Below are 23113 nucleotides of genomic sequence, written 5' to 3'. Positions count from 1 at the left end.
TTATCTTGTGCATTGACTGCTAAACAAAATATCCCAGAACACGTCATGTCACCTCAGAACACCTCATGTCACCTCAGGACACCTCATGTCCAGAAAAAAACACTTCTGTAATGTTACCTAAAAAAAATCAGCAATGCCAGAGACAGCGAGGCTTTTTTAACCTGTTTCTTGTCCAGAGAATACATCAGGATATCCCGAACGGCAATGCCCTGTATCAACATAGTAGAAGCTGTGACACGTCTCAAGCGCTTGCAGTTTGAATCCCTCTGACGGTCTTCAGAGAATGAAAGTTTGCATGATCGCGACATGCACTCTGGCTGGATTGAACACTCACCAGTATGTGAGCAAATACAAACAAATACCAGTACAGTAGGAAATGCATCGGCTCTGCCAACTCATTCGGCAGAAAGGTTAAAAAAAACGTCATAGGACGTTTTCAAAAGCAGGTCAACATGTTCCTGCTGTGAAGGTGCTCACAATGTGTCGCAATGCTGCATTTTGAGCCTTTGCACAAAATTCCTGATTGATCAGCAATTGAGTTTATTTTATTCAAAAGACGACATTTCCATACAGTATGTGCTCCCTGTTCGAAGCCAATATAAAGCAAGCTAAGTACAAGTATGTGGCCAAGAGGGGCCATTGGAAGTACATCCACTCAGGACAACATCATAGAAAAAAGATTTATCATAAAATCCTTTAAAAGTCTTCACAGCTGGACCTTCCCCGCCAACGGGCTGCTGGGGTAAAGTGTTGAGAAGCGTCCGAGGGTCCACACTGTGAAGACATTCCTGTAGGAGGTGTAGCTGATCGCACAGCTCTTGTTGAACACACCAGCGATATTCTCCTGAGAAGGGAGACGACACAACATAAAATATCAAAGCTAACATTCTATTTAATAACGCCATCGCATTTGTTTCTTATTAGTTGTAATATCCGGGACGCAAGCTGAGTTCAATTTGAGGATGGGACATGTAATTAATAAGATACAAGGGAACTACCTGTGGCCAGTCGCCGTTGGGCAGCTGGTGGTCAATCAGCATCTGCACTCCTCTCTCAATGGCCCTTCTGTCAGGATGCCTGGTTACGCACAAAAAGGTCATTCCATTTAATTTAGTTTTCATTTATTTTGCTTGGATTAGGTTCAATTCAATTTGCTGTAGACAGGTGAATGCACCAGCAATGGTAAATAAACAAAAGATATAAATACACAGCACACAAAGACCAACCCAAAGCGAGCACTGTTTGCCAAACCTGATCAAATTACACTCAGTCACATTGAGATCCAGAATAAAAACAGAGCTTTTGGGTGCAGTCCTGCTTTACCTGACGGCCATGAGGCCTAAAAGAGCCCAGCAGGTGTTGTGGATCTGAGCGCTGCTGCTCTGGATGTAGAGCCGCTCCTCGCAAGACTCAAAGTCCTCCCCCCAGCCTCCGTCCGGCCTCTGCCGGTCCAGCAGGAACCGGCAGGCTCTCTGCACCTCAACGCACACGTCCCTGGTAACAGAGGCACAGCTGTGTGAGTTAGAAGGTAGGCTGGGAGTTCATGGATGTGCTGTGTGCCTCGGCAGGTTAAAGGGGGACTAGATTCATTTTTAGTGTTCCAGACATTGTTGTTGTGGGTCAAAATCGATGATCTCAATTCAGTGTGAAACTTAATGGCTCAGTGTTTGGAACACTTACTCATCCCTGTAGACGTGACCCATACAAGCAAAGGCTTCAAGCCCAAACCATATTCCATATGTGAAGCACACTCCCCAGGACCTGAGCAGGAGCACACACAGATTTCTTTTATAATACCACGACCTGTCCACTGGGTAGGATATCTGGTTGTGAAACAGCAGGAGTGGTCTCACCCTTCCCAGGATCCATCAGGCCTCTGCACCTTCCTGCAGTACTCCAGTCCTTCTCTCAGAGTGGACCTAAAAGACAGAAGGGAACAAACTCATAACCTCTGTCTTGGTCCTTATTATTTTAATTAGGTAAGAATGTCTTTGTGGGTCAATGCTTTTTTTCTTCTTTTCTCCATCTTTCAATCCTAGTTTTAATTTATGTTGTGGAAGATTTAGCGCTTTCCATTCATTCCGTCAGATTAGTCAGGCATTGTTGTGCCATTCAGTGATTTCAACTTAAATATGTGTTCATCATATACCTTATTTCCTCAGCGCGGTGTTCAGGGTATTCCTTCTGGAAGTGCCTCAAAGCCTGCATAACTGCTGACGTACACTCCACATAGGTATAATCTATCATGATGTCCCCTGTGGTGTGTGTAATAGAGAAAGAGACTAAAAACATCACATTTCACAACATACACATGCATCCTCTTTTTAAAAAGGGAAATATGAAAATACAGAGACCTTTGTCGCATCAGCGTATTTTCAGGTTGAGCAACACAGCAAGTCCTGGTAGCATGAGCATCAACTCAACTGAATCTGTATCGCTATATATCACAAATCCCTTTCTTCAATCGATTTGCCTCAGAGAGTATTATAAATGATATATATATAAATATACACAAATATCTGAATCAAGCTCATCGATGATTTTCCATTATACACTTTGAAAGCAGATTGAAAGCATCAGACTGAACATACGTGTCAGTGAGGTGCCCTAAGAGGACAATGAGCGAAACAAACATACCAAACACCTCGGACGGGTTGAGCAGCTCCAAGAGTTTCCCTCCTCTCTTAGTTTCATACGTGGCAAATCCGCCGTCACAGTTTCTCATGCTCAGCAACTACAAGGAGAAGATTGACATTTGGTGAAGGAGCTTGGATGATGAAAGACTTCACGCGTGCACATGGACTGCTGTCTGTTTGGATTGCAGTGTGATATTGGTCTGATATCAAACAAACGTTACAGGACGTGGGTCAGGCTGGCTGGCACTCCAGTTTTTGTTTGGGTTTACTTATTTCTAGCTTCAGAAAGCGATCATAAGCAATAATAACATAAAACCAAACTGTCAAACCAGTGTCATCAAAATAAAACGGCTGCTAAGTTTTCATTGGCGGAACAGTGTATTTTGGTTCAAACTCATGTATGAACCTTCATAAAAGGTAAACATATTCCCTGCAGACTTACTACATCGACAGCATCATACAGGCGCTCTGCGGGAACAGGCTGGCTGATGGAGGGACAAAGCTCCTGCAGCAGCATCACTGACTTCAGGCCCTCCGCCGTGCAGTCGGCCACGATCCAACCACAGTCTCGGGTACTGAAGGGGAAGCCTCCCTGACCAACACGATGCAGGGATTTTTAAGAAACGTTTGTCCATGTCAGGCCTGAAGGACTCAGGTGAAGTCCTTATGTTATTTCACAATATTTGAAAGGTGTTAAAAAGCAGCTCTTGTGTGAGTCTAGTTTTACCTTGCTCATCTGCCTGTAGTACTTCTGGTACTCGGGAGGATTCTCAGGTATCTGTTAAAGTGGAAAACCTAGTCAGAGCATTACACATATACATCATATTTTCTTGATAGTAGTGTTTAGGTATGAGCTCCTCATCCATGAGCAGATACATGCTTCCTTCTGGCCCGTTGATTCTCTTGAGTAACATGCTCATTAATTAATTAATTAATTTACACCAACGCAAATTATTATGGAGGATTAGTACTGTATGAAAGTGAAAAATAAAGCTCATCATACGAGTTAAATATCTAGATGCGTCTTTTTTTCTGCTCGATATTGAAGGCTGTGTAATTAGATGTTGGTGGGACCTGTGTGATGGTGAGAAACCGATGGGCATCTCGTAGGCACTCAGCTAGTCTGGAGTTATCTTGAGCGCCCGCCTGAAAAACCACAAACAAACAACTAATTATAATCAATTACTGCTACGTGATACATTTCAACCAGGATGTTAAACCAACCACAGTAATCAGACTGCTTTTCTCAAGTTGGCCAATGATTAGATTAGTATTTAGTGACAATGGTGACATTTCTGTTTTAACATTAGTCTAATAGTAATAGTAGTAGTAGTAGTAGAAGTAGTAGTAATAGTAGAATGTTCTGGTTCAGTACTTGTCTGCTCTATAGCTAAAGGCAAAACAATTGTCTGTGACAATTTTATATCCATGAAACGTCCCACAGGGTTTAATACCGAGACCACTGCTATTCAGGAAACAATTGCCTCTATAGAACACAAAATCAGTTACAGAGCCACTTCCCCCACATACAAAAACCTTTACTTATCTTAAACATGTAACCAGAGTAAGAACCTTTTGGTCTCCGGTTCATGCAGAAAATCTCTTGTTAGTTCTGATCTGCCTAAAAATACTGATAACGGACGACAGCTGACATAAAACACTGCACCCAAATACCTAACAACAAAGACAACATGTTGTCACATTACACCTCTTCTTGGATTTTTAATACAAGCCTGCTTGCCCGCATACACACATCTGAAAACATGGGCATGGTTGCGCTACCTCAAGGAAAGCCTGTACAGCAAAACAAGTATCCCAGAGTTGAGAGCCATTGGTCCCCTGTGCACAAGGGAAAAAGGACATGCTGGTCAAACACTAAAACTCTCACATCAAGACAAAATACAAAGGGAACTAGCAAGTAGCTTAAAAGAATGTTGACTGAGGGTGAAAAGTTCATCGAGTTTTAAGGGCGGTTTTAAGTCCATCCATCAGTTTTCCACTCCTCCATGACTCAGTTCCTCAATTGCTTGAAAAGTGAACCCTTGTGGTGACAACCCCTTATGATGCATAGTGATGTAGCATTAAAACAACTCCTTCATCTGCATAGACGCGTTCGATCAAAAAGATCACAGAAGAAATTCTCTCACCTGCATTTTCATGCCATCCAATCCCAACCTGCCACACAGAAAACGTATTATTACTTCTTTTTTTTTATCGCTACGTTTTTATTTTTTAAGCTTCTTTCACAAGTTTAAACATTAGAACTACAAATGCAACACCCAATTCTGATCAGTGGTACAACAACAGTTTTTTGTCATTAGTTTAAGACGTTAGTAACTGTTGCACTGACCAGAGGTAGTCTGGGATCCTGGACACGTGCTCCTGAAAGACCGGCGAGGAGGGGCCATCCACATGCCAGCGAACCAGCATGTTTATAGTCTTTGAAATCTGAGGAAAATACTTCATGTTCTAATTTCTTTCTAGATGACAGCTTAACATTATAATTTATTTTGTCCGTGCTCTCATTTTTTCATGTGTGTATGTTTTGTATTTGGATGTACGCTACCGGGCCGATGCTGATGCATTTAGTGAAGCGATCGTCAGCCTGGATGTGATCGTAGAGTTCTTTGACAGCCTTTCCTCTCAGGATGCTGCTGTGGTGGGCTTCGTACATATTTAACACCACTGCGGGGCAACAGGAGCGGAGTCACAAGGTCAGGGGAGTGAAGCACAGGGCAACTTGTAGGAAAATTCCACTGAAAAATTCCACTTTCATCATCATTGCAAAAAACATTTTGGTGCCAAGAATCACACCTCATGTTAGACGTTTGCGCAAGGGCCGTACCAATGCTGCTTGCAGTATTCATTTTCTTTTGTGTTTTATGTCTCACTTGACTTCCTTGCCAATCTGCCATGTGGAAAGTATTCACGCGTCAACGCCTTTATAGTCAAAGTTGGTGAATCTCAGTCGCAACCCGTTGATTCAATTACTATTACAATTACAAAAGAACATTTGTGGCGGATGACGTGCTTTAGTAGGAGGGGATTTACCAGGATGCTGCGCAGTGTGTTGTGAGTACTCACTGTAGGCAACGGTGAGCAGTGTGCTGTGAGGTGTGTACATATCACATGCTGCCACATTGTTCCTCTGAGCGGGCCAGTTAATGGTGCCATAGTCCTGGACATACAGCTCCTAGTACAAAAAGATTGGTTATGTACATCAATGTATATAGTGTGTGAGGGATTTATTTTTTTGTTCATCTTTTATATAAAAGGGAGGTGGTTCAATTGAACTTGTGTCAAAGATGGTGAAAATAAAAGGTTCCTAAAAATAACTGCACAAAAAAAAAAACACAAGCCAGTAATGAAAAGCAAAAGAAAGCTTCTCCTCTGACGCGCTCTTGTGGAATGAGTTGGTTTCAGCACCTGTCTGAGGCTGAGGACGAGGGGGTCCTCCTCTGCAGCCAGCCGGACAGCATAACAGTAGCTCATGGGGAGGTAAACCTGGCGGCAGTGACACCACAGGGTGGAGGGGTGGGCTGGCATCCAAGTGGGAAACAGCCTGGAACACATCAAAAAGAGATCCATGGTCCCTGAAGAGAAAACTCAGAAACATATTGCTTCATGGAGAAGACTGACTTTTCTGACCCTTGCCATTAAGAAAAAAGAAATCTGTGCAAGATGCGGTGACACTATTGATATTTCAAGGAAGATATTTTATATTTTTCCCAAAAGATTTATTGCAATTTGTAAACATGTCAAAACAAAACATTTCTTCCAGTGCATACGCAGTTATTTTGGAATAACAGGTGTAATGTTGTGTTAGTGTGGCTATTTTAATTGTATATTAGGTATATAGTAAACAGTATATAGGTCAATAGTATTTACAGATGTATGAAGAGAGCTGGATAAATAAAATAAAAAATAAAAAATAAAAAAAAATAAAAAAAAATAAAAGCTTTGGAGGCGGCGGCCCGTTCATTCCTATAAAACGTTGCTCAGTGTTGCATGAAGAAAAAAAGTAAACGTCCGACTATAAAATTCAGACAATATCAGACCGATCTTCGGGTGATTATTTGGCTCCCGGCAATTGTTCTAAGGCTCCCTCACATGATCTTAGTTAGCATGAGCAGTAATGGCCAAAACCTAAAGAAACGTTATCGACAGAAAACGCATAACAATTTATGACAACATTATATGATACCTTAAAGTCACGATGAGACAATACATTTTTGACTGGGGCAACATAATCGTATTCACACTTGCTGAAATCGTCAGTGCACTTAAAGTAGGACTGATGGCTAAAAGAGGAGGTAATGGGACGTTACAACGTACCACATCTCTGGTAGCAGGGTGTTCATTCCCTCCCAACTGTAGACATTTAGGATGGCCAACCAGAATTTACCCCATGAGGGAATCCCCACAGCGCCTCCTGTACAAAATAAAATACACAACATCTTCAGTATGAAGATTCTACCATCAATAATTATTGTGCTCACATTAAAATGTTATGCCTTTACTTAAAACAACCATTTGGACATTTATGGGTTGGCAGTACATTTGTGTGTATATATATATATATATATATATGACACATTATCTGAGGTCAGAGTGAACTGTAATTATGAATGTATGACTAACTGCAAATCTTATAATGATAGCAACATATAATAAAACATCAACAAGCGACAATGCATTTAAGGGACCGTTTCTTCCCATTTGCTCCCACCTTTGCTGTGCAGGTTGTTCCTGGCTCGAACCATATCTGGATCGTCAGGCTCTAATCCCAGGATCCTTAATGAAATGTAACTCAGCGCTGTGCCAAAGACGGTCGACTTATCTTCAATATGTCTGAAGAAAAACAAAAAACATCAACGATGCTGCCATTGGAAATGTTTCAGACTAGCAATGACTACAACAGTCTCCCTTGGCATCAATAACTTACTGTATACAGTATATGCAGATGCTTGTATCATATCACATTTCTCTTTAAACACTGACCACATCGTTTTTAGAAGAAGATGACAAATTGATTTTGGAGATCAACTTTGCTGAAACAATCCTCTGCAAAGTACAACCCTTTCCTGTTTCATAACGTGACATCATCTTATAGTAGAAGCACGCTCGTGATGTGGCCTGTGTGGATCTTCATTAGACTTACAGACCCCAGCCTCCATCTGGCAGCTGCACGGAGCGCAGGTACCTCACCATCTCTTTCTGCCAGGCGTCGGCCAGCGGGATCTTGGCCACATGACATGTGATCAGGAGACCTGTAACATGGACGCCAAACGGAAACACAGGAAAGGAAGAAAAACACACGTTTGTGCTGGATTGTATTTAGTGTTTTTATCATCTTGCAAAAACAAAAGAAATCTGGTAATCCAATTTCTAGGTCGGATCTGTTGTTTTCCTCTTCTAAATTACTTACTCTTTAAAAAAAACAAAAAGTAAAATACCTGTATTGTCTTTTTTATGGCTAGAAATGTATTCAAGACTGCACTAATCTACCTTTAGGGAAAACATGACTGCTTTTTATGCTATTTGGAAGATGAGGAAATGGTGCACAGCCTCTTATGGTTGACATGAGTATTACAACAGCAAAAGCTTAGAAAAATGACCCGGGCAGAAGAAATATCAGCTGGCAAGTTCCTTTCCACCTAAAACAGATATAAGTCCTTTGAAAAATGATCTAAAGAAAGCTTTTCATTTTTTGTCTGTTTAATAAAGCAAGGAAATAATTAAGAAACGTATGAAGACTATGGAAGGGGCGGCACGGTGGCGTGGTGGTTAGGACTGTCGCCTCACAAATGATGAGAAGGTCCTGAGTTCGACTCCGCCCAGTGGCCTTTCTGTGTGCAGTCGGCATGTTCTCCCCGTGTCTGCGTGGGTTCTCTGGCTTCCTCCCACAGTCCAAAGACATGCTTTGGGGATCAGGTTGATTGGGGACTCTAAAATTGCCCGTGAATGGTTGTATGTCTCTGTGTCAGTCCTGCAATTGGCTGGCGACCAGTCCAGGATGTACCGCGTCTATCGCCCGAAGTTAGCTGGGATGGACTCTAGCCCCCCCCCCCCCCCGCGACCCTGCATGCAGGATAAGCGATTTCACCAACAGCTGCAGTCCGTCAAGCTCCTGAAGTTTGCGAATGACACCACCCTCATTGGACTGATCTCTGGTGGTGACGATTCCGCCTACAGGTGGGAGTCTGACCATCTGGTGTCGTGGTGCAGCCAGAACAACCTGGAGCTTAACGCTCTAAAGACAGTGGAGATGGTTGTGGATTGATGGTTGTGGCGGAACAGAGCCCCACCTTCCCCCGTCACTATTGTGGACTGCTTCTGTTTCCTGGGCTCCATCATCACCCAGGACCTGAACATCAGCTCCACCACAAAGAAGGCTCAGCAGAGGTTGTTCTTCCTGAGGCAGCTGAAGAAATTCAACCTGCCAAAGACAATGATGGTCCACTTCTACACGGCCATCATCGAGTCCATCCTCTGCTCCTCCATCACCGTCTGGTACGCTGCAGCCACAGCCAATGACAAGGGCAGGCTTCAGCGTGTCATCCGCTCTGCAGAGAGGGTGATCGGCTGCAATCTGCCGTCCCTGCAGGACTTGTTCGCTTCCAGGTCTCTGAAGCGAGCTAAAAAGATCGCGGCCGACCCCTCCCACCCCGGACAAAAACTGTTTGTGCCCCTTCCATCTGGCAGGAGGCTGAGGTCCATCGGGACAAAGACCTCCCGCCACACGAACAGTTTCTTCCCGTCGGCAGTCAGGCTCATCAACAGAGCCCGGGCCCCCACTGCCTGACTATAACACTCCACCGGACACTGCACATGTCACTTTAACTGTCATTGTTCGCTAGTGCACTTTATGCTTAATATTTTTTAACTTTAACATTTTAAATTTTTAACTTTCATTTTACTCTCTTGTTTTATACTAACCCATAGCCTTATTCTACTAACCCATAGCCTTATTCTACTAACCCATTGCATTAGCATTTCACTTTACTTTATTTTATTACTTGCTGCACTGCTGTCTTGTTGTCTATTGTTACACTGTCTACTGTCACGCACCAACCGCCAAGACAAATTCCTTGTATGTTTGACATATTTTGGCAATAAATGTTTCCTGATTTCTGATTCCTCCTCCTGACAATGGATGGATGGATGAAGACTATGGTGGCAAATCCCCCTTTCCCTTGTTCTTAAGTCACTAAGAGAGGTCAATAGATTGAACAATGGATCATCACAATTCATCTTCTTTACTTGCCTCCCCCTTCGGTTTTAGAAGGTGAACAGGCCTAACAACATATCAGGAAATCAGCACTTAGAGGTACTCAAAATGTGATCTATATGTAAATTGTCACATGACAATACAAGCAGTCTTTTTTTTTAATATCACCTGGACAAGCGCACACGTTAAAGTCCCGGACAAAGGAAAGTCAGAGCACATTTACCTTCTGTGTTGTGAGTATTCCCCGATGGAACAGAATAATTGAGCGGTGTAGTTACGAGTAGGATCTAAAATAAATCCTTAGAATTTGATTGGACCGCTAAGTGAGTGAGATTAGAATGCAGCACCATACTGAGCTACAGAGAAGTCCCTTGTTGTTTAAAGTTGCAGATTGTTTGATGGATGGTTGCCGTATTACTGGTTGAAATAGGTTGTTATCAGATTACAGTTACAAAATAAAATAAAAAAACTTTAGCGGATTCTAAGGGTAAAAAAGGCATTTTAAACTAGAAATACAACAGGGAAACAAATGACTGCTGCCGCTGAAATATAGTATATGTAATCTAAAGTTAAAAAAACTAGACGAGGAGGATTTATCTACCTGGGAGCAGGAAGAGAGGTCCGCCATAGTCCCCCGCCCAGTGACCGTCCTCGGCCTGGAGCTGGCTGTAGAAGAGCATACCTTTCAAAGCCGCGTCTACAGCCGTGTGGGCGGCTTCAGAGCCGGACACAAATATACTCTGTGGAGAAAATGAGTTAGAAAATGACCAGCAGATAAATATAAAAGCCACTCTGGTTACCACTCACAGAAATAGTTTAACTGTTCTATATGTGTACATTAGAATCATGTCTATATAAGTATATTAGCTGCATGATAATGCTCAAAACCTTACACGCACTTTATTCTCACGGTATATTACAGGGGTTTATTGGGTCAGATATATACTGTATATATACTGTCAGTGCAACGTCAAATGTCGGGAATAAGTGACTCACCAATCAAACATTCTCTAATTTGAAACATTTGAAAAAATTACAAAACTAAAAATATTCAAAGCCTACCGTGTCCAAGCCCAGCGAATGGGCTTCCAGCATCGTCTGCGCTCTGTCAGGGGTGTTCTGACCTTCCACGTAGCACCAGGCCTGCCGGCCCTCCACGTTACTCAGCCTCCAGCGGCTCAGGTCCGTGGCGGGCTCCGTCTTGTACGGACCCCCTCTCCTCCGCAGGTGCCTGAAAACAGAAAGTATTTTAACGCATGGCTGTTTCTACTATTCGGCACTGGATTCTTCATTACATCTTTGTAATTGATGCAAGTTACGATCATTTCTCACCAAATAGAAATACCCACTTGGTTCATTATGTCGGTTGTTCAATACAAAACAGTCATTAAATTGCCACTGGATTGAAATGCTATTAAGCTGATTGAGTACAGCTACGGGTGTCTGTAATAATACAAAACAAATGTACTTACAGTATGAAAAGTTAAAAGTACTCATTTTTATTTTGCACACTGGCTCCTGTCAGTATTATTGATCATTTGATGCAATCAAACTTTGGACGGTCAATTATAACAATGAAGCTTATACAATGCCACATCATATAACTGCATATCTCGTGTTTTGTAGGCAGAACACTATTTTTTAATATCAATATTTCTCTCGGAAATAGACTGAACAAGAAAACACAATTACATAAATTGGAAGCCATTAAGTAAACCAACTACTTTCCACTACAGTATAGCCTTTAATATATTATACGTCCCGCTGACAAGAAAACAACACACATTTGTATGAATGATTGTCTTTTCTCCGTCTTTTCTCCGTAGCGGAGCGAGTCGACAATTACCTTTTAAGTAGGTTTGGCAACATTATTAATGCATTTAAACAAAATACTTACGTTCCCTCAGGCATATTTTAGTTTGACAGAGTAGAATCCTGCGCTGAACCATAAAAACGAATTTCTTCCCTGGTGCTCTGAAAGCTGTATCGCTTGTGCTATTTTCCTTGGGAATTGTAGTGGTTTAAGGAAGGCATAGGATGATTTTCAGCACACTTCATACTTCATTTCCCAGCACACACTGCGGTACCGTCCGAGGAATTACCGACATGGAAAGACATGAGCAGAGACTCTGCCGTCCAATCACTAAGCCGTTGGGCGGAGACATGGGCGGGCCTGCCTCGAGGTCCTCCAATCAGAGCGCTGCTAAAACCAACGCTGCACATGTGCTCACATATGGAATAAATGATTAAAAAGATCGCGCCTAGAATGAAAACTGGGCTAAATGTTAAGTTAACTTGTAAAACTACATTTTTATTAGGAAGTCACACAACTCATTACAAAAACATGTTCACACAATACAGACATTTAATGAATTGTAATACAAATACAATCTAACACAAACAAGAGCAGTCTTGCCTGAGATTCACATTTTAAGAAAAATCATGTTTATGCAAAAATCAATATAACAATGATACAATGTATCAGAGACATTATTTAGTACTCAAGTTCATCAATCATCAACAATGTTCAGCAGACCACTCAGCTTCAGTCTGCAGGCCAATTCTTCCTCATGGCTCGCTAAAATCTGTCGCTTGAGTTCCTTTAGTTGCCATTCTATTGATAGAGGCTTCGTTTTAGAGCGATCTGCTTTGTCCGACAGATGATCCTGCTCTGGCTCCTAGAAGGTCAAAACAAGAGAAAATGCTGGATTAATGTAATTCGTGAATTCACTAACTGCACAGTTTTGGTCTCTTCATATCGTTTGCAGCCACACATAAGACGCTATCATGTAGCAACAGTCCTCCAGACAGGGGACATGTCATACCTGGGTGACAACGGCTGACGGCGCACACATTATAGCTGTGGGCGTCGACAACAGAGTTGAGGATGGAACGAAAAGCGGTGTGGACAGGTAGTCCAAGGAGTCCCCATCCAACCAACGCTGAAGCTGCTCCATGCTCCTGTGGTCAGACGTTGAGTTAGACACGACTCTCAAACTGTGGATTACTTTATGGCAAACATTATAAATCAAATACCTTTTTTTGATTAAGTTAATCATTTAGTATTCATACACACGTCATCCTTCAAAATAGCATATTCCCAAAGCACACATTCTGGATGAAATCAGAACTTTTAACAGAAGCGCCGTGACTGTACCTTTTGCTTTCAGCCTTCTCCTTCTCCAAAATCCTGAATACTTTGTGTGCAACGAGCTCTGGTGCTGTGGGAGTGTGCGTGATGTCCAGTCGGGCCGCCGGGTCCTCGAGAGGCTCGACCAGACTGCTGAACAACCTCTGTCTGAGGGACAGACTGCTGGGCGTGGCACAGGCAGCTGCATCAGCACTGAGGACGGAGGACACAGTCAAGGAGGAGTACCGTGATTGAGACTTGCACTTGCACTCATGTATCCTCTCCAGCGGTTTTAACATCAACAACCAAAGGCTTCCTGAACTTTCTCACCCATCAGTCTCTTGCTGCTTCTGTCGGTGGGTTTGTCTGGTTGCCTCGGTCCATTCCTCGGGTGGCTGGAAACCCTTTAAAGATTCTGCGGGGAGGTAAACCAGGATCTCCCCGTCGTCCGTCAAGGCATCTTAAACAACAAAACAGAATAACGTCACGTGATTCATCGTCAGTATCATATGAAGCATGCATATTGGTTCTTATCCGTAACGACAGTCATGCAGTTTTCCCAGAGAATGTCCTCACCTTCACAGATGGGTAGTCCGGGGATCTGCCAGTCTTTCAGTTTGTGGTCGATGCAAATCACCACCACGTCGTCCCAAGGAACCTGAGTGAAGGCTGGACACGCGCTCTCCTCGTTCCAGTTGCTCATCGCTGCGTTGGATGCGCGGGTCCGGGTGTGGAGGCTCTTGAGCCTGACCCTTTCCAGAATGTTTTCCAGCCGCGACATCAGGAGAGGCTGACTGCGTTGCGAGACTGGGATCTGAGCAGCGTAGCGGAAGATGGAGGAGCAGAGCGCAGACCACGAGTCTAGAGGGAAAGGGAGGGATGATAAAAGGATATAGAATCTGTTTCTTTTAGATATGGCACAGTAATGGGAGCATTAATAGAAAATCTGGAGCACTAAACAGCTAAATTAAAATCTCCGCCGCTGACCTGTAGTACACAGTTGCTCCCACTGTGGCAGCTGCAGGCTGAGGATAACTTCACGCAACCATTCCTGGTGCTGCGCAGAGTTCCAACCCAGATGAGGTATGAACTCCCGAGTGTCATGCAAGCAAAACTCTCCTGGCGGCCAGGAGAGTTTGCCGAGATCCCGGGACGACACTTTGTCAGCGATGTGAGCCAAGACGCTGTTGTACAACTGGATGACGGGCACAGGGCTCTGGGAGGGAAGCCGTGCGGCGACCCGCTCCTGCCGGTGAGCGTGAACTCTGGGGCTGAATTCACGACTCAAACTTGCCTCTACGAGCTGCACTAGCGTCTGACAGGAGAGCGGGAAGGGTGGCGGAGCACGAGCCAGCAGCCAACGTGTAGCCTGGCTGAGCTGCAGACACACAGCAGGACGGGGAGATCACTTGCCAGAAAATATCTACTAAGGCTACTAAACTCTCCACAAAATCCCACCAGCTTTTAATTAATTACACTTCAACACAATTAAATGAAATCACAAAAAGTGAGAAAGGTGTTTTTCTGTTAGTTTTGTATCCATGTTAATGTGGAATACCTGCTTGGATCCCTGTAGGTCACTTGTGGTCTCGGGTATGAAGTAGAATGTGTACTCCGATATCATGCCCTCCTGGACCAATGTGTGCAGCATCAGGGCTGAGGAACAAGGAGGCGGCGTGAGAGGAAGAAAATCAATTTAGTCCAAATTAATTCGGCTACTGTTCCTTCCCTATTGCCTGACAATAGAATGCAAATTAATTATCGTACACCTTCGTTTCATCAATGGAAATGTGAACATCCCAGTTTGTTTGTGTGACCATTACTCTAATCCTTGGAAATACCATCTAGACATGTAATATGTGTTCTAAAGACAATATGAAACATTACAATCCCAAAATGTCTCAATTTCTTTCATCATTAGTGTCATTTCTCACCTTCTTCGAGCTTCTGTACGTCACCGTTAGCACACTCGAGCCCCGGCACCAGAATGGCCAGCGGCAGCGGGCAGTGCCATGCGCTGGCCTGCTGCAGCTGTTTGAGCTGAAGCAGAGCCGACAGCAGAGGGACGTCCTGATCGTCGCTGCCCGGGTCCACGATGGGCATGGCGGGAAGCAGCACAATCAGAGCTCCCGTCCCCTGGAGATCACAGCACTCCTCCGTTTTGCACAGGCCGTCCTCGGTAAGAGGGCCTCTGGATGCCTGGAGGGGGGAGGGGGCACCACCAAGACTACAGCTCAGAAAACACCTCAAAGTCTTATTTTATCTACATAGAAGACCAACAGAAGTTAAATGGATAGAGTCCAAACTAATGCATATCTAGTGTTTATGGAGGTCTTTGGTACTGGTCAGCAAAGTTGATAGCCCTCTTTAACGCCGCCATTAGCAACATCTAACCACAACTTATTTAGTCAAGGACCGGCCGATGTAGCAGTTGTCGTGGAAAGACTTTCCCTTTAGCTCCAAATAATGTATAATAAGAATCAATCCAGTACAATTAGCAGATTTATTGATGTCTTCGTTTTGCATTTGACTGAATTCATCAGCGGCAGTCTACCTTGATGCTGATGTGGACTTTGTGAGTGCGTTGTCCTTCATCCCGGAGTGTGTTGGTGACACAGAGGGTCTGCAGTGTGCCATCCAGCTGCTCCTCCCTCACCTCCGACCCTTTGCCGCCACCAAGCTTCACCTCCAGCCAGTCCGACAGGATCCTAAGGACGACAAACACAGAAGAGGACACGCTCAATTAAAAGGTTCGGTGAATAAAGAAGGGGGGCTTCTAGGAGAAGAAATCCACCTGCTGCTGCTGCTTACCTGTCGGCCAAGGTGGCTACACTCTCATGGTCACTGGGAAGGAGGAGAACAGCTTTCCAGAATATTCGGTCAGGCAGGTTGGGGATATTCTCTGTCACGAGAGCCGGCAGATCGAGTGGCTCCCACACCCGCTCGCTGAGAGAAACGGCAAAGAGAGGTCAAATGCTGCGTCACGACATTGCCCCGACTGGATAGACGTAGTGTTGACTTACTCGAGCAGCTGTTGATAGTAGTAGTGGACTCTCATCTGGTGGATCACTTCTTCCCTCATTCTCAACAATCTTTGCAGAAAAAAGAAAAATGAATACATGTATACATATTCCCAAAACTGTACTTTGAGAAGCACATACCTGGTGCTGGAGAGGGACAAGGTGCCAGAGTTTCCCAGGTTGACCACGCCACGGGCCAGATCTGCCATGGAGGTCTGCTCGGGGGCGCTGGGAGCCAGAGCCCTCAGTTTGAATCGAGGGTCCACGCAGCAGGGGGCGGCAGGGAAACCTCTCATCTGTCTCTTCAGCTGCCGGCGTACCGCTACCACATCGCGCCACCTGGTGGTTCAGACGAGGGAAGAATGGGTAAAACAATGAAAAATATCCAACCAGCAGAGGAGCAAAGCTCGCATGGAAGGGGGCACTCGTGAAACATATTTCTAGGATGTGTAAGACAGGTGAAAAAAAGGGAATCAAGATCAGTTTCTGTGTAGAATGTTGTTTTGTTGTATCCATCTATGATATTGATTTTGTTACGGTGCGCCTTGCTTTTAGGATTCTCAAACTCAAGATAATAGACTGCCTACGTAAAAGTACCTCATAGAACAACACTTCTATCTACACATTCGGCCAGTGGGAGAATGGGATCCTTCGTCAGGATTGAAATAATTCGGACGGGCAAAATGATATTGGGTTTCATGGCCGTGCTTGGTTTTAAATGATGGGCGATAGATTTCTCAGTTGCTTACCTTTTGATATACTTCTGGATGCGTTGCAGCTCAGCTTCAAGGATGTCTTCAACCAACAGCGCGATGTCCGCGTTCAAAGTCTCCTCGACTAGACTAGTACAGACCTGCTCGGTGCACTTGGCTACGCGGCCCACTTTCTCTTTCATTGCCTCTCTGAATAATCGGGAGGGGAGTCAAAGTCAGTGAAATTCAACTAGTGTGCCACGGGAAGACATTCAACTTACTGGATCTCAGAGGTGGCGGTCTGCTTGATGGTCTCATCCAAAACTTCGTAGATGAGCTCTCCGCAGAGCGAGAAGCTGAACTGCACCAGGAAGGCCTCTTGCTCCTGCCTCATCCTGGCACCGACAGACATGGAAAAGGAAATGGTGTTGTGGCCAAAAAAGCTTCTTTGACAATTGGCCTGCTATGGGAATGTGACGACTGATCAATATTATTGGTGCTGTACAGAAATTGTAGAACATGTAGAAAGTTGCTCGCCTGCAATTTCTGGTGGTTTGATATTGTTTTTCTTTCACTTTGCTAAATTGAACATATATCATGTACACAGCCTGATGCTGTGTATATGAAGTCGGAGCAGAGGATGCCGTTCTCTTTCACGACCAAGCCGAGGGGTTTTGATAAAGCACAGTGAGTAGTGAATCGACAAGCTGCCGTGGACTAACCTGGCCTCTTCGAGCGTGCGCTTCTCGTCAGCGACGCGCTGCCGTTCCAGCCCGATCTCGGCCGAAGAAATCTCTTGCAGCATCTGTCCCAACACCTCAGTCACCATCGACTCCACCTGCACACCGCTCTCCCTGCAGAACCAAAGTCAACAGCACAGGAAGTTACATTTAAAAACATCAAAGGGGGTCACACCTCCACTGTAATCCCATAATCAATGATAGCTGTGAAGAAGTGAAGTAAAGGCAAATGTGCACAGGGAAAGCTGGTACAGACCAGCTGGATGGACGAAGCAACTGAACTTACGCGAGAGCCGTTGCAGCGTAGCTGGCGCCTGCATCTGCTACGTCCCTCACTGCTGCTCCAACCACCTCCTCGATCACACAGTCCAGTACAGCCGCAACGTCCTGCAGGAAGGAGGGGGACAAAAACAGTACAGCTGGTGTCAAACCTGTACTAAAGTCTAGTTCATCGCTGCTTCAATCACTTGTGAATAATACACAGATTTTTTGGTATATTTTTGAATTACATTTAAGGCCTGTTGTTTTAATTATCATGCAATACGACAATTCTTTCCTCTATTAATTGTTTGGTCAATGAGGTGTAAGAGAATAGTTAAAAATGCACATGCAGACATCTGGTAAAGCTGGTGGTCTTGACGTTAGTGCACCTGTGATGTTGGTCCAAAACTAAAATATTGATTTTACAATCATATAAAAAAAAAAGAGCTGCATATGTCATGATACCCGATCATATAAGAAACTGAAACTAGGGATGGTTTTGCCTTTTTGCAAGAGAAGCTGACAAAATATCCCTCCTTGACTAAGCAATTAATAGTTTCAATAGTTTTAGACCCAACATTAACAAACACATTGCAATTGGCGGTAAAACAACAACAACAGATAAGCAATAGTAATAGATTTAACTGATTATTATTGCAGGTTTATTATTGTACTTGTACAGGTGTGCCTGAAGTGGAGTATTGGGGTTTACACTTCTACCCCTCTGACAATAGAGCAGTACAAGAAGAAAAATGAAATTCAAGTTTAAGAGCCTTGTGTACATAGTTAATGTACTCTGTCTCCCACCGTTTCTCCATCCCCAAATCTACAACACACCAAGTGGTCCCGCTTATGTGGTCTGACATAAAGAGCCGCGAGGTCTTGCTCACCTCATTGCTGTACGCCGGCCGGGGTTTGGGTGGAGGTGACGGCGCTTTGACGGGCTGAGGTTGAGGGATCGGCTGGAACAGCTGATGAACGTCTGCCTGGCGTGCCGAGCCGTCATACAGATTGCCGGGCTCTCCCATCTCAACAATGGCCGCGGGGGGCAACGCAAACGCAGAGGGCATGTCTGGAACGACCCGAGTCAGCAACCCAATGCTGGGTGGTACCTTCACCTCTGCCTTGGCAGCAATAGCTGAGGACATTAAAACACCGGGTCATTATTAATATGTAACCTATGTAACAAAAGCAATCCTACACACACTATTATTTTACAGTGAAGTATCTTATTCTCAATAAAAATGCATTACAGTAGTTCTACAGTGCAGCATGAAACAATGCTGTACAGCAACATGAGGAATTAAAACTTTCCCAGGCTTACGACGAGGAGCAATTACCTCTAAATTGGCTTGGAGTGGGCTCATCCAGAGGGCCTTCCCCGCGGTACCTGTTCTGGGAGTCAAAGCTGCAGACTGGAGTGTGCTGGAGCGGTTTAGGGAGGGGGCCGCCATTCACCACCTCTCCAATCAGCACGGTTTTCTTCGCAAGGATGACTTCGGACTTCTTCTGGGATAAAGGAAGATCTGGCTCCTGATAGACTACTCGACTCAGCTCGACCACACTGTAATCAATATTAATTAAAAGCATTAACATATATATCTGTTGGGCATACGTTTTAATATAAAGGTGGATAAGGTTAACAGTGGTTTTATCAATACCAGTGACTTGAGTTGTATTAATGAGATTTTTTTCTGTCTGGAACACTAACCTCAGCTCCTTTAATAAGTCCTAAATAAATCAAAAATACACAGACCATTAAGGACAAAAATGTTCCCATTGAAACCAACATGTTGGATCCCACTGTGTTTACAGAATATCATCGTGTATTATTTTGCATCACCCTCATAAGCCAGCACACGCTTCGAAATACTCGTTTTTACTATTTTCCATGAGAAATGATAATTGACACACTTTCTCGCGTTTGCCCCATTAGGTAAATGGATGGTATTTCCCTGGTTTTCAACCTACCTGTATCCAGACCGTGAAAACGAAATAGCACTCAGTAATCAGATAATTTGTTTGCATGAAAAAGTGACATTCGGCCAACAAACGGATTAAGGACCTGAGAAATGAACAAATATTTGGCCGTGATGATCAAGCCTAATGTTGGTTAAATGATTTAACAACGGATATCAGCTCAAAGATATTTAGGCACGTACACCCTGAATACATTTCATTGAAGTGCGCATCAGACCACTAGTAGACACTCACCCTTCGTTGACGTTGAGGCCGTACTGCTGGATGAAGTCGGAAGCCTCTCCGCTGTTGCGGAACATTAACATCCGAACTATGTCCTCGACTGGAAACGCAGTCGATCTTGGACCCGTCGTGTGAGCTATGTTCAAGGTACTCAAGGCTTTGGCTCTAACCTGTACGCATAAAAAACACATTTGAAAAAACAGAAATAATAAACAACACAAACTTCTTCAGGTTGTCTCAGTTTTGTTAATCAATGAAGGAAACCGTTGCCCACCTGATTGAAGTATCTGTGCAGGAGGCAGCTGGCGAGGTAGGAGGCTCCTTTCACCAGCTTGAAAAAGCGCACAAAGTTGTTGCTGTTGACTGCAGTGAATGCCTGCACGGCCAACTTTACCTCAGGGGAATTCCGCACCTCGTCGCGGAATTGCTGAACATCACTGTGTGGACAAGGGCGGGAAGTTATTTCTTGCAGTAAATGCAAACAAACGCGCCTCGAAACATGAAGTACAAAACGTAGATTAAGTAGAACCAATCCAATGACATTTCCCGACAACGTATCTCCATTTGTGCTTCCGCGGACTGACCGAAGGATGTCACCGTCGTTGAGTTTCAGCAGCACGTTGTACTGGCGAAACTCCGCCTCCATGGGGCAGTAGACCTGACGCATGGCCAGGTCCTGGTACATTTCTTTGAGGCTCTGGAGGCACTTTGTCATGTTCTCGTTGTTGATCTTGGCGTCAAAAGCAGACATGTGCTCCTCGCAGAGGTGGTGAGCGCAGTGCACGTGGAAGCGCGTGCACTTCTCGATCAGCGACACCGTGTGAGGGCAGCACAGGTGCTGCTGGGTGATGTCCTACGGGGACATGTGACCACTTCTCAAACTCAGGTTTGCAAAAACAGTACAACAGTTGCATCGTGTTTTTTTAAAACTAAAAACACTAGTGGTTGGAAGAAGGCCGCTACCTTGCGGATGGCACGGGTCCTGTTCCAGACCAAGTCGTACCAGTCCCGGTAGTTGTCGTGGCCCTGGTCCATTATCTGAGTCACCAGGTAGTCCATGGTCATGCTGAGCACGGGCAGGGGCCGCAGCTCATGGGGCAGCGGCTCTTCCTGGTCCGCCGATGAGCGGCTGTATTCCTTGATGGCAGCCGAGTGGTCCACCTAGTTTGGGGACAGAAAGCTGGTTTATTTCTTGGCAAACAGACCGCCTCCCTCAACGTCTTTGACGTACTTGGAAGCTTCCTCTTGCATTATTTTTCACAAGTTGTACAGTATGCCTGGAATGTACCTACAATATGATCTTATTGCACCCATGTATAAGCATTCCAGTAGATGACAATAAGTGATGAATGCAGCGAGAGAATAACGCAAATAACGAAAACCAAGACAGAAAAGAAGCCTGAATGTGGAGCAGTATGAAGGACGTTACCATCTCAGTATCTGGGATGACCTCGAAAACGCTCAGCTGCTTCCTTGTTTCCCTCATGAACCTCTCCTTCTCTGGACACATGTCGGGACACGTCCCCACAAACACTTTGGACAGGTCCAGGTCCGTCCTCTTGGGCCGACCTGTGTGGACAGATGATGGTCTCAGTTAGAACGTCTCTTGTGTATTTAGAAACGATAGAAACGGGGCAGTTTAGATGTTCTGAAGTGGGGGCTGTGCGAGGTACTTGTCCATTCACAGCGTGTTTCCCACAGTAAATGCCGACCGGACACCAATAGTTGTTAACGTACTGCCGTGCAAGTGCAGCTGCGAAATATATTCCAGCCACCTCAAAAAAAGACCTAACTTTAAAAAAGGCGGCATTTTTTTCAGATGCTCCAATGAGCTAATCCAGACTAGTGGCGTACAGACCCTCGACCACTGGAGGCAATACACTGAATATGTAGAAGTATGACAAACAATCTCAATCCAGAACATCCAAACGATCCCTTTAAAGACTGCAACGGTTTGGTGGGAGAGATGTTGGAATAACCTTGACGCAGGATCTTGTCTCTTTGCTCCAGGAGGCGGAACTTGTCCTCAGCGGTCTCCGCCACCTGACCGATGAGGTGGAGCAGCGAGGAGGGGACTGGGCGCTCCGAGACGAGGCTCTCTCTCTGGGGTTCAGTGTCAAACTGCAGAGACTTGGCCAATGGCGACTTCTTTACCGGAGAACTGGCACATGAAAAGACACGTCAAAGAGACACATCAAAAAGACAGCCTACAGCGGGCCCCAACCTTTTTTTGCACCACAGACCGGTTTTATGTTGGACAATATTTTGCGGAAGGTGACTAACAAAATAACTGGCTAATGGCTAAAATAAAACAGTTTTCATAACAAAAAGTTAAATTAAAAAAAATAGAGAAACGGGATTTATTCTTTCTGTTGGGGTCCCGGTGGGGGCTACAGCACTGTGTTTAGGGTAGGCATTGGTCCGGGCCAGTTTGTATGTAAAATCGGTGTAATAATGACAATGACTTTTATGTATAAGTGTACCTGCGGCTGAAGTTCATCAAACTGCTCATTGCAGGACCTCTGGCTGCAGCTTTTCTGAGTGGGGAGGAGGTGGACTTGGACTCTGTGTCCTCTTGACTCTCTCCCTCTGCCTCCTCCTCCTCTCCTGCTGCACGTCTGCTCCCTTTGTCCTCTGGACCTAATGCACAAAAAGCAATGCAGTGACTCACTGCAAATAATTTAAAAAGGCAATATTGAATGAACCACTACATTTTTTTTTTTACGCAGCGTAACTATAGCTGTTGGCAATAGCAAAAGCAATTATTTCAATAACAATTCAACCATCACGGCAAAATATTCACTTTGCTTCTTCCTCTGCCAAAAGATGGCGATTTCGTGTCTATGTAGTTGTTTTCCTCTCTTCTTTGCCCTCGCTGCTGATGCCTGAAAGAGAGTTAACAGAAACAAAATAAGAAAAGTACACATCAAGATTAGCGGCTAAGCTAACTAACTGTTGGAGTAGTCCATGGCATTAAACATTATGAGCTCAGTCGAAAAGGTCAATGATGCCACAGACTAAATCTGAGAATATATATATATATATATATTATATACACTGTATAACGATATTGATGCTCCACTCTGGCCACAAAGAACAGGAAATAGCAGGTAGCTAGCGGACACTATGAATAATTAACACAACTTATTGTAGTAAATGGAATGAGATGAAAGAACTGAGCTCCGAGGGGAGCAGGATTGG

The 23113-nt window shown here is 44.5% G+C and overlaps 2 protein-coding genes across 2 annotated transcripts in view; both read right to left on the bottom strand.

Annotated features, from left to right (window-relative positions):
* Positions 1–516: 516 nt before the first annotated feature.
* lss (lanosterol synthase (2,3-oxidosqualene-lanosterol cyclase)) lies at positions 517–11919 on the bottom strand. The gene is made up of 22 exons (XM_040201880.2): positions 11765–11919; positions 10930–11098; positions 10469–10607; positions 7798–7906; positions 7366–7487; positions 6972–7068; positions 6063–6198; positions 5721–5829; positions 5203–5321; positions 4987–5084; positions 4784–4811; positions 4419–4475; positions 3711–3782; positions 3364–3414; positions 3079–3228; positions 2638–2734; positions 2150–2255; positions 1854–1919; positions 1681–1761; positions 1324–1494; positions 999–1077; positions 517–844 (listed from the first exon to the last, which is right to left on the bottom strand). The coding sequence occupies exons 1-22, from the start codon at positions 11776–11778 to the stop codon at positions 707–709; spliced, it is 2208 nt and encodes a 735-aa protein (XP_040057814.2). The 5' UTR covers positions 11779–11919; the 3' UTR covers positions 517–706.
* Positions 11920–12157: 238 nt separating this feature from the next.
* mcm3ap (minichromosome maintenance complex component 3 associated protein) overlaps positions 12158–23113 on the bottom strand; it is a 13446-nt gene continuing 2490 nt past the window's right edge. Inside the window, exons 3-28 of the mRNA XM_040201830.2 lie at positions 22716–22797; positions 22396–22552; positions 21892–22073; positions 21342–21481; positions 20876–21073; positions 20497–20765; positions 20187–20349; positions 19925–20082; positions 19051–19274; positions 18601–18848; positions 17736–17836; positions 17432–17563; positions 16991–17104; positions 16767–16919; positions 16159–16356; positions 16021–16089; positions 15809–15943; positions 15552–15705; positions 14932–15196; positions 14556–14653; positions 13985–14375; positions 13574–13858; positions 13328–13457; positions 13025–13210; positions 12693–12828; positions 12158–12545 (exon numbers count right to left, since the gene is read on the bottom strand). Coding sequence (XP_040057764.2) covers positions 12378–12545; positions 12693–12828; positions 13025–13210; positions 13328–13457; positions 13574–13858; positions 13985–14375; positions 14556–14653; positions 14932–15196; positions 15552–15705; positions 15809–15943; positions 16021–16089; positions 16159–16356; positions 16767–16919; positions 16991–17104; positions 17432–17563; positions 17736–17836; positions 18601–18848; positions 19051–19274; positions 19925–20082; positions 20187–20349; positions 20497–20765; positions 20876–21073; positions 21342–21481; positions 21892–22073; positions 22396–22552; positions 22716–22797 — 4536 coding nt within the window. The 3' untranslated portion in view covers positions 12158–12377. The remainder of the gene's footprint in view (positions 12546–12692; positions 12829–13024; positions 13211–13327; positions 13458–13573; positions 13859–13984; positions 14376–14555; positions 14654–14931; positions 15197–15551; positions 15706–15808; positions 15944–16020; positions 16090–16158; positions 16357–16766; positions 16920–16990; positions 17105–17431; positions 17564–17735; positions 17837–18600; positions 18849–19050; positions 19275–19924; positions 20083–20186; positions 20350–20496; positions 20766–20875; positions 21074–21341; positions 21482–21891; positions 22074–22395; positions 22553–22715; positions 22798–23113) is intronic.

This window comes from Gasterosteus aculeatus, chromosome 16, assembly GCF_964276395.1.
Source record: "Gasterosteus aculeatus chromosome 16, fGasAcu3.hap1.1, whole genome shotgun sequence".
Taxonomy (NCBI): Eukaryota; Metazoa; Chordata; class Actinopteri; order Perciformes; family Gasterosteidae; genus Gasterosteus; species Gasterosteus aculeatus.
Note: the sequence above shows the minus strand (reverse complement) of the source record. Positions and strands in the feature narration are given on the sequence as shown.